Source organism: Bos indicus, chromosome 10 (genome assembly GCF_029378745.1).
Source record: "Bos indicus isolate NIAB-ARS_2022 breed Sahiwal x Tharparkar chromosome 10, NIAB-ARS_B.indTharparkar_mat_pri_1.0, whole genome shotgun sequence".
Lineage (NCBI taxonomy): Eukaryota > Metazoa > Chordata > Mammalia > Artiodactyla > Bovidae > Bos > Bos indicus.
The window spans coordinates 10,718,982-10,733,445 of NC_091769.1; the positions used below are offsets into that span (position 1 = coordinate 10,718,982).

The 14,464-nt window shown below is 41.7% G+C and overlaps 1 protein-coding gene across 1 annotated transcript in view; it reads left to right on the plus strand.

The window, feature by feature from the left end:
- CMYA5 (cardiomyopathy associated 5) overlaps window positions 1-14,464 on the plus strand; it is a 98,154-nt gene that overhangs the window by 43,690 nt on the left and 40,000 nt on the right. The window contains exons 2-3 of the mRNA XM_070796880.1: window positions 517-10,759; window positions 13,835-13,930. Coding sequence (XP_070652981.1) covers window positions 517-10,759; window positions 13,835-13,930 — 10,339 coding nt within the window. The remainder of the gene's footprint in view (window positions 1-516; window positions 10,760-13,834; window positions 13,931-14,464) is intronic.

Sequence of the window (14,464 nt, forward strand, 5' to 3'; positions counted from 1 at the left end):
AGAGGCTCACTGTCTGATAGGGTGATAGGCGAAGGTGGTGAATTTATTTTTATTTTTTTATTTTTAAATGTTTGTTTATTTGGCTGCACAGGGTCTTAGTTGTGGCATTCAGATCCCTAGTTGGAGCATGTGGGATCTGGGTCTCTGACCAGGGATCAAACTCCAGGCCCCCTGCATTGGGAGCATGGAGTCTTAACCACTGGAGAACCACTGGGGTAAGTCCCAAAGGTGGTGAATTTAGCGTTAGCTTTTTTTTTTTTTTTTTTTTACCTTTGCAGAATATTGATTTCATTCCAGTTTGGGATGTGTTATTGTATTTGGTATCCTGACTTCAATTCTTAGACTTTATTTTGTGTGTGTCCCGGTTTTCGGTATGGATGGCATCATTTATCTGTATATTTTAACTTCACATTAATCCTTTACCTAGTAAAAATGGGATCTTTACTTATTATTTAATATGTAATTAAGATGTTATTACTATATGTAAATTGTCAATAATATTATCATTTACTGCAGGTTATCAGACCAGGATGAAGAGGGCAAGACCGAGAAGAAATGTATCATATCTGACCCCTCCTTTTCCATGGTAACAGTTCAACAGGAAGATAGTGGTATCACCTGGGAGACCAGTTCAAGTAGGCCTTCCACTCCTTGGGCCTCAGAAGAAAGTCAGACGTCTGGTGTGTGTAGTCTGGAAGGGTCGACTCTGAATTCTCCTCCAGGAAATGTTTCCTTTATCTTGGATGAAGTTAAAAAAGTTCGGAAAAGAAAGCCTAAGTCAAAGCATGGCTCACCATCTCTGCGTCGGAAAGGCAACAAAAAGAGAAATTCTTTCGAATCCCAAGATGTTCCTGCAAACAAAACAAGTACTCCTTTAATTTCAGAAAGTCAGGAACTAACCACCCAGAAAGACAAGTCATCTACTGGCGCTTATGATAAGATGAGAAAAAAGAAGAGCACCTCAAGTACACCTCCCATTACGGGGGCAATATACAAAGAGTACAAGCCCCTAGTGTTAAGGCCAGTCTACATAGGAACAGTACAGTATAAAATCAAGATGTTCAATTCTGTTAAAGAAGAATTAATTCCTCTGCAGTTTTATGGAACATTGCCAAAGGGTTATGTCATTAAAGAAATCCATTATAGGAAGGGGAAAGAAGCATCCATTAGTCTAGAGCCAGAGTCAGGCAATCGTGATCTTAAAGTAGTTTCCAAAACAGGCAAGTCAGTAGCCCAAAGCATAGAAGATGTTAAAGTAAAAGAGCTTGCTCCACCCTGGAGAGATGCGTTCTCCAAAGGATCAAAGTCCCTGACCTCCTTATTCAGTCATGAAGATCAGAAGAAAACTTACGATGATTTTCCCTTAAGGGCTGCATCTGCCGCCCAGCACACAGCTTCCTCTCATACAAGTCATGCCATAGCAGAACGGGAATCACAGCTCAGCCCTCCTCGGGTAGTGCCACGACTGCTGGTTGATGAAGCAAAGCCCCGTGAAATGAAGCCTTCCTTTCTCACACCCGATACATCTGTAGCCGCGTTCCTGGAAACTGCAAAGGAAGAATCTGAGGCTGATTCACAAGAAATAGTAATTGCAGAGCCTGACTCTTCAGCCTCACCGCCTGTACTGGATGAAGTGAAGACGGAAGACATGTCTTCGGTTGACCATTCCATTTCACTAGAGGCTGAGAAGGGTTCTCTGGAATCAGGTGCACCAGGTCTGACAGCCTCTATCCAGGAAGATTTCAGCCCTGAGAGAGACAAGCTGGATCTGACTTCTCGGGAAAGGGTAGAACCAGTCACTGACCAACTGACCCCTCCTCATCTCATCATCAAAGGAGGGAAGGGAGAAACTGTGCCCGAGCCATCCATTTCTCTTTTTGAACCTCTAGTGTTAGAGGAACCAGAGAAGGAAGAAATAGAAATGCCTCTACCAATGGCTGCTACCCCTGAACCTGAAGATTCTAACTTAGTGGAAGAAGAAGAGATCATAGAATTTGATTACCCAGAAAGTCCATCAGTTTCTGAGGAGCCCTTCCCACCACGCTTGGCCCCTGAAGTGGAGGAAAAAGAGGAGACCCTTCTGCCATTACTGACAACTTCAACACCTGAACATGTCACCTTGTCTGAGGAAGAAAGAGAGGAAAATGAGTCTGTTTCTACTGATTCTGCTTTTGTGTCAGAGTATTCAGCCCCGCAGGATTGGAACTATGAACTAGAGAAGCAAGAAGCTGAGCCAGTTTCTTTACCTCATGTGAAAGCTGTATCTGAACATGCAGTTTTGTCAGAAGAAGAGGACGATAAATTTGAGCCTTCTTCCCCAGCTTCAGCTTCTATATCTGTCTCACCCTCCACAACTGAGAAAACTCTTGAATGCCAGTCCCCACTGTTTTCAGCAGTTACACCAGAACCCATGATCCTGTCTGGAGAAGAGGCCTCAGAAAGTGGGCATTACACGCCGGATTCCACATCTGCTTCTGAATATTTAGTTCCCTCTCAGGCAACAGAAGAGTCACCAAAGAAAACAGTAGACCTTAAGTCCCCATTAAAGTCACAGGGTGTTTCTGAGCCCCTGATTCTGTCAGAAGAAGAGAATGAAGACCCTGGGCTGTGTTCCCCAGAGGTGGCCTCTCTTTCTGAACGTTCTGTCTCACCACACACAACTGAGGGGACTTCTGAAGGCCAGGCCCCACTGCTTTCAGCCGTGACATCTGAACATGCCATCCTGTCAGAAGAAGAGAACCTAGGAAATGAGGGTGTCACACGAGATTCAGCACTGACCTTCCAAAATGCAGTCCCACCAAATGTAAGACAGGAATCCCCAAAGAACATAATTGATGATGTCTCCCTTTTGAAATCAGAAGGTGTTTCTGAGCACAAGACTGTGTTAGAAGAAGAGAAGGAAGACGCTGGATTCTATACCCCAGAGGTGGCCTTGTTACCTGAAGGCTTCCTCCCACCATCCACAACTGAGGGGACTCCTGAATGCCAGGTCCCACGACTTTCAGCTGCCCCACCTGATCACGTGGTCCTCTCGGAAGAAGAGACGGTAGAAATGGAGCGGTACACACCCTCCTCCACCTCTGCTTCTGAACTTTCAGTACCACCATATGCAACACCCGAATCACAGGAGGAAGAAATTGTCCACACATCCCCTTTAAATCTAAAAGGTTCCTCCTCCCCCATGATTTTCTCAGAAGAAGAGCAAGAAGACATCGGACCTTTTTCTCCAGACTCGGCTTTTGTGTCAGAATTCTCATTTCCACCCTATGCAACAACAGGGAAGAGAGAATTTGAGTGTGATTCTCCAATATGTTTAACATCACCGTCTGAACACACTATTTTGTCCGATGAAGACACGGAGGAAACGGAACTTTTTTCTCCAGACTCAGCGTCACAGGCTTCCATCCCACCATATAGGATCCCAGAAATGAACAAAAAGGAAATTGAGCCTGATTCACTGTTAACTGCAATGGCTGCATCAGGATATCCCCGCTTCTCAGAAGCAGATGAGGAAGAAATTGCGCCAACGACGACTACACCTGTTCCTGAGCATCTAAGTTCATTACAGAAGCAAAGAGCTGAACCTTCGGTGTCTGCACCTGAAGACTTGAGTCAGCTCCCTTCAACAAATGAAGCAGAGAAAGCAGAAATTAAGCCCGATGCTCAAACAACATCAGCATCTGTATCTGAATATCTCATTCTGGCACAGAAGCAGAGAACACAAACGTATTTAGAACCTGAGCCTGAAGACTCGATTCCACCAAGTTTAACCAGTGATTCAGAGAGGGGAGAAACCAAGTCTAGTTCATCGCTAGCTGCAGCACCTGCAGTAAAGGAAGTACCCACAGTAAAGGAAGAAACCAAACCTGTTTTGCCAGCATCTCAGTGTTCAGTTTCACCTGATTCAGTACACGCAATTAAGAAAGAACAAGAACCCCAAACATCCCTCACTCCAAAATCTGCAGATGAACAGATGGCTTTGTTAAAAGTTGAAAGTAAGGAAGAAATTGTGCCTGATTCTCAAGAAGCTATAGCACATGTATTGCAGGATCAAGAAATGGAGCCTCAGCCTCCAAATGTCCCAGACTCTGGGATGAAAGATTCAGTTCTGCCTGACTTGGCAGATGAGCCAAAGAAGGATGTCAAACCCAATTTAGCTCCAACTGTGACATCTGAACTAGAACAGAGAAGGTTGTCAGAGAAGGAGCCTGAAGTAACGAAGCCATATTCACCTCTAAAGGAAACATCTTTATCTAGACCTGAGATTTCATCAGTGGTAAAAACAGAAGTGAAACTTGATTCTAAAGTAACTGGTACACCTAGAGTGCTGCGTTCAGCTTCACCAGGAGTGGAACAGGAAGTTGAGCATGGACCACCTGTACCAGAATTTGAATTTTCAGCTTTGTCAGAAGAAATAAAGAAAGAAATCGAACCCAGTTCTTCAATAACCGCAACATCTGAGACAAAGCATGATTCAAACTTAACCAAATTAGCAAAAGAAGAAATCCCAACAAATTTACCTCTTACCACCCCTATAGAACATCCAGTCTTAACAAAAGGAGAAAAGAGTGAATTAGGAAGTGGTTTACCACCTGTAGATGAGCATTCACTTTTTAAAGAAGACAAGGTAGCAATCAAAGCTAGTCCGTCTCCCACTGAAACTGCTGCATCACAATATCCAGCTTGGTCAGAAGTCGAGAAAGAAATTAAATTTGATTTACCTGCAAGCATATCCTCTATATCAGAGCATTCTGTTTTGTCAAAGGTAGAGACTGAAGACATTAAACCTGGGTTGGCAATAACCAAGACTTTGTCTTCTCAGCATTCAGATGTATCAAAGGAAGCAAGGGTGGAAGACAAACAAGATCTTTCATTTCCCACAGTTCTCGACTCTGAATATTTGGATTTATCACAGAAAAAAATTTCTGTGTCTGCCTCAGAGATGTCAGGACCTGAACATGTGCCTTCGCTCAGCCTAGGTGGTGAGATAAAGAAAACAGAAACTGAACTTCCTTCCTCACAGAACATGTCACCTGCACCCAAATATATAGTCCCAAAAGGCAAAGATGAGGTGACAGCAAGTTCTGTTCCTGAGTTGAAACATTTAACATCAGAAGACTTAGCTTCAACATTCTTAACCTTCAGTGGTGATAAGAGGGAACAGGCAGTAGAGACACCCTCTGTAATTCAGGGAGATTTCCGGTCAGAAAAAGCAGGTCTTGCTCTGGCACAGCTGTCTTTGGAACCTGAGAAGAGAGACAAGACACATCCAGTATCAGAATTCCCTGATACTGGAAATGCTGGCTCAGAATTCGCTGGTGATGTAAATAGGCAAAGTGGATCCATACAGACAGAACATATAAAATCTCCCCTACCTGAAACAGAGAATTCTGCCTTAGAAAAGGGCCTACCCGAGCTCAGGAGCAGAGGAGAAGGAAAAGAGGAAAACAGGGAACTCCATGTGTCAACTACAATTCCCGAAATTTTGGAGGTGTCTTCATACCTTAGGGAGGAACCTCAGATTCAAGAAATGAAATCTCTCTCTGCTAAGGTAGTTAGCTTAGGATCAAGGGAAGCATTTACCTCTCAACTTGAAGGAGACAGCCTAGAAGAATTTCAGTCACACACTTTATCCTCAAAAGGATTATCAGAAGAGCTAAACCGTTCAGCTGACTTTAAAAAAGAAGAAAAACAAGAAATAAGCCCATTACAGCCAGCAGGAAATTTGAAGGCGCAAGAGACAGAAGATACTGTAACTAAGCCAAATGAAACTGACCAACCAAATTCATTTCATGTACTGCAGAGTATAACAGAGCCATCAAATATCACTTCTTCTGACCTCTTCGTGCAACAGAAGCCTGAAGAAGCATTTGTTTCAGATCAAGCTGCTACATTACCTGAAATAAGCAGGTCTTTTGCAGATAAACAAGACCTGGGTATTAAACAAGTTTTGTTTATGAAAGAAAATTTGCCTTTGGAAGAATCAAAATTATTTATGACAACTGAACCTACAAATGTTAGAGAAACACACATGAAAGAGGCCCTTATTTCTCCAAAGGATGAAAACTGGATGCTGAAAGAGCCAGAAGAAGACTTGGTAAGTCATCATGAAGAAAGAGCCATGGAATCTGTGCAGCTGGATCATTCTGGTACCAATGATCTGATGACAGGGCAGCTCAAACCTGCTCTGCCAGAGAAAGATCACATGCCTGAAATCAGAAAGCAAATTCTGCCACCTTCTGCAGAAGAACCTCACATAGCATTCCAAGAACCAGTGTCTACTCTCGATACCTCCCGTGATAATGTAGAGACCTTAGCAACTGAAACTTACTCTTCTGAAGACATAAAGCTGGCCCCCAAACCAAAATCTTTAGTTCCAGCTGGAAATGTGGAGAGAAGTGAGGCAGAAGGGAAGCAGACCCTTTCTTTTGTTGGGGGTGAAAGTTTGGTAGTGGAGAAAGCAAACACAGAAATTTCCAGGCCTTGCAAAGAAGGCAGCCAGGAAGAAATCAAAACACCTTATGAAGGAGGCCTCCAGAAACCAGTGTCTGGCCCATCAGTGGAACAAGTCAAATCAGAAACTCCTCCCTCTCTTGTCAAAGCTGCCCGTGCCTTGGCTGAAGAGGCAGAACCTGCACTGGGCGTTGAAAAAGAAGCACATGGCCGTATATCCCCTTTGCCTGGAGAGAAGCCATTAGAAGAATCCAACGTGGTTCAGCCAAAGGTTGCAGATGATGCTAATGAGAGAGGGAAACCACCATCCGAAGTGAAAGCACCCACACAAATAAAACCACTCTCCTCAACCCAAGAAAATGAAGAACCTCAACCCCTAGAGTCACCTGAGGTGATACAAAAGCCGCCCAAGCAGCAGAAGGCAGTGGAGCCAAGCATCTCTGAGGAAAAGGGAAAGAAAGGAATTTCATCTTTCACATCATGGGTGTCCAGTTTCTTTTTTAGATCAAGCACTCTAGATAACAAAGTTGCTGAAAAAGAAGATTTAGAAGCTCAGCCCAGCCCATCTGAAGAAAAAACAGTGACTGTGATAGATTCTGAAGGTCCTGTTCCAGCTGACGTTCATGGAACTGAGAAGCCAGTGAGTCATCTATTCCTAGAGGCCAAACGTGAAACTGCTTCAGAATCCGCAGGTTCTTTAGTTAAATCTGGTGAGCATCAAGATTTTAAAGAAAAACCTGCATTGTTATCAGATGTAGAAGTTTCGCCACAGCCAAAATCCAATTTTGAGGCATCTAGTGATGATTATGGGAAGAAAGAAGTCCTAGACTATTCAGGAGAAATGGACCTGACCTCAGTAGTTACTTCTGCTGATGGCGAGGGACATCTTAGAATTCAATCTGATTCTCCCATGGGTGAAAAATCCATTATGGAAGAAGCCAAAAATGCTGTTCCTCTTCATGTCACTGACAGTAAAAGACTCCAGAAGCCAGAAATCTCCCCTCGATCTAAATGGAATATTTCTATTCTTAAAGAAGAGCCAAGAAGTGATCAAAAAGAAAAAACACTCTTTTTAGTTGATGCAACAGATAAGGTGCCACAACAGCCAGAATCAGGTTCATCTAGCTTTGCAAGTAAAGATATCACAGAGGAATCAGAGAAGCTGGAGTCAATAATTTTGCCAGGCGAAGAACCTAAAGGCAGTTTAATTGATCTCGGTGAAGACAGACTAGGGAAAGAGATGCCAAAACCCGTTTCCTTGAAAATTTCTGAAGAGGAAGTAAAACTCAGATCTGTTAGCCCAGCGGAGGAGAAAGGTAACTTGGGAATGAGATCATATTCTTTGGCAGAAAAGAAGGTGCTGGCAGAAAAACAGGAGACAGCAGCCCCATTAGAACATAGAGATATTAATGAAATAGAGAAGGCAAAAATTATACATGGGCCTAGCCCTGTTAAATTGGAAGAACCAAAAGCTGCTACTGTGCTGCAGCAAGTCTATCAAAATGAAGACCACAAAGAAAGATACAAAATTATTGAGGAGGAGAAAGGAGAAGAAAAAGAAGAGCGGTCACATGCATTTTCAGAAGGGAGGGAGCAGGAAATTCAGCCATATTCCATAAGTATAGCCGGGCATCCGCCTGAAGAGTCAGATATCTCTTTCCATCTTACTTTGGGTGAAACCCAACCATTTTCATTAGTTAAAACTACAGAAGCTGCTGAAACATTAGAAACCACGATCTCAGAGGCTTACTCTGAAATCAGGGAAACAAAGGCAGTAGGAAGTCAACCACATCCATTAGAAGAACGTGAAGTTTTGGTGGAGGAAACCAAGGCTTTCCTTCCCGTGGATCTTCCTTATCATGATGAAATAAATGAGCCCTCTTTACCTAAGGAAGGAAACCTGGTACTGGAAAAGTCAAGCAGGGATGTGGTGACTCACAGTGAAGAAAAGGGACAGGTCATAGTGTCAGAGCTGCCAAAAGCTGGCTCAGTTGGTACCACAGAAGAAAGTAAACAAGGCTCTCCATCTAAAGAATCTGAAAGGATTTTAGATCGTCCTTTTGGCGAAACAAAGAGCTTAGAAACACCTTCATATCTGTTGTCATCTGTGAAACCTCAAACACTCACTTCAGAAGCATCTCCAGAAGTTAGTCCAGAGAAGAAACAAGAACTACCATGGTCAGAAGTGACTCCACATAGGCCTACAGTCCATACTACTCAAACATCTAAAGATCAAACGTCTGAAATGTTTGAACAGCCTGTTCTTGTTTCAAAACACCACTTGGAGGCTGTAGAAGATTCCCAAGTATATGAACCATGCCCTTCAGCAAGCAGTAACTATGCTCAATTTATTACTAATGCATCAACAATCAGTGCTGATGAGGTGGTTTCTAAGGAGCCTGAAGACACAAGCGTAAGAGATGAAGAATTTACAGTGACTAGTAAGCCAGCTGGACTTTCTGAAGAGCAAAAGAGTGCCTTCAGTATCATTTCTGAAGGTTGTGAAATACTGAATATTCATGCTCCTGCATTTATTTCTTCAGTTGATCAGGAAGAAAGTGAACAAATGCAAGATAAGTTAGAATATTTGGAAGAGAAGATCTCATTTAAGCCTATACTCCTCCGTGATGAGAGTGAGGAAGTTGCTTGCCATAAAACACTACAGAGTAAGTTAGAAGATTCTGATATAAAAGTTATATCATTGAAAGAAGACCAACAAAAGGAAATTCATACAACCAAAGAGGAGATACCCACAGACTCAGAAACTGGTGATTTAGCCTTTAATCAGCCCACAAGTCCTGATGAAGAGGATTACTTTGAAAAATATACATTGATTGATTATAACATCTTCCCTGACCCAGAAAAACAGAGCGCTCCATGGAAATTAGAGGCAGGACTATCAAAAGAAGTTCCAGAAGAAACTGTCTCTTTCCCAGAACATTCAGAGGAAGGTGCCCTAGAACATGAATATGACTTGGTGAAATTAGATGAAAGTTTCTATGGACTCGAAAAGGACTACAGCAAATTATCTGACCCAGAGACCCAAAAGTCTTTGGTTATCCAAAAATTAACAGACAGAGATGCTCCAAAGAGCACAGACAGAGACGTGGACTCAAAGTCACCTGGGATGCCTTTATTTGATGAAGAGGAAGGAGTTTTGTCACGAACCCAGATATTTCCTACCACTGCAAAAGCTATCAATCCTGAACTTCTGGAGGAGCCACCTGCGCTTGCATTTTTATACAAAGATCTATATGAAGAAGCAGTTGGAGAGAAAAAGAAAGAAGGGGAGACAGCTTCTGAAGGTGACAGTGTGAATTCTGAAGCTTCATTTCCAAGCAGAAATTCTGACACCGATGATGGAACAGGAATATATTTTGAGAAGTACATACTCAAAGATGACATTCTCCATGACACATGTGTAACTGAAAAGGACCAAGGCCAAGGTCTCGAAGAAAAGCCAATTGATAAGGATGATTCATACCAACCAATAACTGCAGAAGGGGAAATTTGGGGCAAGTTTGCAACTATTGGCAGGGAGGAGAGTCTGGAAGAGAAACAGAAAGCAGCTTACAGGGAAGGAGAATCAGTAGGCCACATGGAGACCCTTGACAATGTAGCCATGCAAAGGAAAGCTCCCATCACTGAGGAAGTGAGAGTGGTTACCCAGAGGATAAGCTATGCAGTTCCATTTGAAGACACTCATCATGTCCTGGAGAGAGTAGATGAAACAAGCAGTCAGACTAATGAAGCAGCAAATGCAAACCCAGAGGTCAGTCTGAATGTCCCAGTGCAAGTGTCCTTCCCAGAGGAAGAATTTGCATCTGGTGCAACTTGCATGCAAGAAACACTGCAAGAAGAACCTCAAATAATGGTTCCCCCTGAGCCGAGTGAAGACTGGGTCCGCAGTAGCCCTGTTCAGGATGAGTATGAATTTGCTGAATCCCTGAATTATGAAGTGGTTACTCAAGACACTCTATCAGAAGACCTGTATTCAGAGTCCACCCCTGAAGATGTGTTATCTCAAGGGAAAGAATCCTTTGAACATGTCAGTGAAAATGAACTTGTGACTGAAGCAGAACAAAGAAAGTCTGCTGAACAGAAAGAGTTGGACATAGAGATGGCAGAACAAGACCAGTTACTATCAGAGTTGGTCACGGAGAAGGAACAAAAGGAAATGAAAACATCTCAGATTGACACATATTGCTACACATGCAAAAGCCCAATTTCTGCTGTTGACAAGATGCTTGGCACTCACAAGGACCATGAGATTTCAACCCTTGATACAGCTATAAGTGCTGTAAAGGTAAATAGATTTTAAAGTGTAGAAGTGTGTAATCATACGTAGACAATCTGTTTTCTCATTTTCTCAATTTACAAAATGACCAATATTTGATACATTCATCTTTAGGCATAATAGTCTGAAAAAAACCTAAGAATATTTCCCTAGTTATTTAGTTAACATCACTTTGACAGGCATTTATTGGGTACATAATATGTGCCAGTTTTTTTCTACATTCTCTGTATACCAGGATAAATAACTGGCATTCCCAGTTAACTGTCTTTGAGGTCTCTTATTTTATAAAAGTAACCCTTAACATTATCCAAAAAAGAAATAATTTCAAATACAAAAATACATGTTAGAGTACAGAATGCAATTTATTTTCTATTATTTACAGTATGATCCTTTAAAAATACACATTATATCATATTAAACAATTTTATTGCAAGTTTTATAAAATGTTCAAGATAGACATTTAAAATTTTTATTTTCTCCACATTTCTTCTTTATTTATAAAATTGATGGTAGAATTGGAAAGTTTTTGCATTCCTTCTGGCTATGTCTATAGACTCCCAATGTTAGAAAGTTAGTCATAACACCTATCCTTATAAATATCTTACTTCTTAGAAATACTATTGGAACTCAAACACTTAGTCTTTAAGATTCTCACCTACCTTTCAGTAGCCTTCTAACTGGAATCTCCACTCTTAACTCATCAATCTACTCTCCATGCAGTAACAGAATGATCTAAAATTCCAAGTAATAGCAAGAACTGAGCACTTACTATGGGCCAGGCAATGTATTAAGTTCTTTATATACAGGATATCTTTTAATTCTCACAAAAACCCTGTCATTGTCTTTGATTTGCAGGTAACAAAATGGGCTCAGAGAGCCCATCAAGTCCAAGGTCGTAAAAGACAGAACTAGGATTGGTGCCCAGATCTGTCTGATTACAGAGCTCGTGCTTTTGATGTGCGCCTTTGTTACTCTGCTCAGGGCCTTCGTAACGGTGGCGGTTTTCAATACGATCATTCAGTTCGGTCACTGATCACTGTTAGATTCCTTTTGATTCAGTAGGGTAACACATTTGAATCTTAGATTTTTTGGTCTTTTTTCTGGAAAAGTAATCCTTCTCAACTTGTATTTTGTTGAAACTTTACCTAGTCAAGTTTGGGAATGGGCCGTGGTTCAATTTCTTTTTGGACTCTCAGGCATTCAGATGCATCAGCACCAGTGAAACATGCCCCGTTCTTTGATGACACTTGGTTTTGTTAACTAACAACTAGTGGGTACTGTCAGCAGAAAGAAGACTTTTTTTTCAGCCTTCTTAATTATGTTTTGTTTATCTCTGTGAGTTTTAGAAATTAAAAAAATAATTCTGTCTAAATCCTGTCAATTTAAAACAAATTTCAGAAGCAGAGAGATATGATGTCTCCTGCTTTAAAACCATTTTAAAGTTCTTTTTATTTTTTTCCGGACTTTCTCCAAAGAGTATGAACAGAAAGTGCAAAACAAATTGACTAAGCCAGAGACTTGCTTCGTTCATTAAATGGACTGTGAAGATTGAATTGGTTGGCACTTTTTAAAAATTAAAAATAAATTTAAGAAGTTGTCACTTGAGAATTCTCTAGCATCTTGTGAGTGGCCATCTGTGATTTTTCGGGAACTCACGGCTGCATTTGTAGATTGTCCAGGTCCTGGCTTCTCCCTCCACTCCATCCCTGTTTTGGTGGATTATCTTTTATCTGTCATTTATTTCTTCCATCACTCTCTTCCTTCCCTCTTTCTCTCTCCCTTCCTATTCCATGTTAAGAGTCGTGCTCATCATAGGGAATAAAAACAAAAATAAAGGAACCTGGACTTGTAGCTCCCCAAAATCAGACAGCATCATGGGAATGCAGTGTTCTGAGCGAGAAACCCTCTGGGAGTGAGTGAAATGCTGGAGGGGGACTGGAGAGATGGGGAAGGTATCTTGAGAAGGTACAGCTTTGGTGAGCCTAAATAGGATAGAGTTCTTCTAACAAATCAGGGCAGGGAGGACATTCTAGAGACAGGGATTGCCTTCTAAAAAGGCACGTAGGTGAGAGAATCCTGGAGCCCTGTGGAGAAGAGGCAGGGGTGTGAGCAGGAAGCAGAGAACCAGATCCTGAAGGGACTTCCCACAATGTAATCTTTCCATCATTCTTTGGATAGTGAATCAGGCAGATGGAAGCTCTTTTATTCTGTGTTGTTAAGCTTTGCAGGATGCTGCTGCTGCTGCTGTTAAGTCGCTTCAGTCGTGTCCGACTCTGTGCGACCCCATAGACGGCAGCCCACCAGTCTCCCCCGTCCCTGGGATTCTCCAGGCAAGAATACTGGAGTGGGTTGCCATTTCCTTCTCCAATGCATGAAAGTGAAAAATGAAAGTGAAGTCGCTCAGTCGTGTCCAACTCCTAGCTACCCCATGGACTGCAGCCTACCAGGCTCCATCCATGGGATTTTCCAGGCAAGAGTACTGGAGTGGGGTGCCATTGCCTTCTCTGCTTTGCAGGATAGATTACAGCTAACTTTATAACTAAGAAGTACTGTTGAGGGTCATTAGAATCTTAAGATCTCTTTAGTAGATAGTTTTCATTGTTGGGTATGCTAGATTTCAGGCCTGGTGACTTCTCAGGGTCATGTGAGGCAAGCACACCTGAAACCATTGGTGCAAATGTGAGGAGGTTTCTCAGATATGTTGGACCAGTTCAGAGAAAAGTCTGCTATCTAAGAAGAAAGACAATGTACAACAATTCAGGCCTTACTAAGGAGAAAGAATTCATAGTTTACTAAAACAAGTATACTTTGAATTCACCAGCTGACCAAGAAGGCCTTCCTCTCGCACAGGATAAAATAAACTGTTTATTGCTCTCACTCATAAGCCTCCTAATTGTTTATCAGACATTACCTATAGAGTCAATTTAGATGAAGCAGCAAAGAAAATTTAAGTTGATTTGTTTGTGAACATGATATAGTATATCTCTACCAAATATACAAAATTTATAAGGAAATTGGAACTCTCTGCTTGAAGTTCTTTTCTCAAATGTCATATACTAAGGATAGCTTCATTCTTTTCTTCAGGTTCAATTAGCGGACTTTCTAGAAGATTTGCAAGAAAAATCCTTGAGGATTGAAGCCTTTGTTAGTGAGATAGAATCCTTTTTTAATACCATTGAGGTAAGTTACCTTTTCCTTTTTACTTTATCCCAATTTGCTTACAACATCACAAGTAAATAAAGCTAAAATGACCTGAATTGGGGTTTGTGTGTGCATTTGTGGTTTGCCATTGTTGGTTTTGTTCCATTAAAAGTAGTCCTTAAATCTTCCCTCTGTGTTATCAGTGAGATTACTTCCTGTTTAAGGATAAATGATGTGCCCTTAAAAACACATACACATATATAAATAGGGTACCAACTATGATAGGGCAAACGCTTTACATGCTTGTCCAATTTGATCCTTACAGCAACCATATGAAATGGGAGTTATTGTTGCTCCCATTTTATAGATAAGAAACTGAGATTTAGAGTTAAGTATATTACCCAAGGTCATAGTAAGTTGATAGCCAAGATCGGAATTTACTTGCTCTACCATCCTGCCTTTCACTGGGTTGGCTCTGCAGAGATGTTCTAAAGCATTGCCTGGTGTTCTATGCTAAGGACAGATGAGTGTCTCTCATGGTACCGCTGTCTTTGATGAGTTCATGCCGACCCT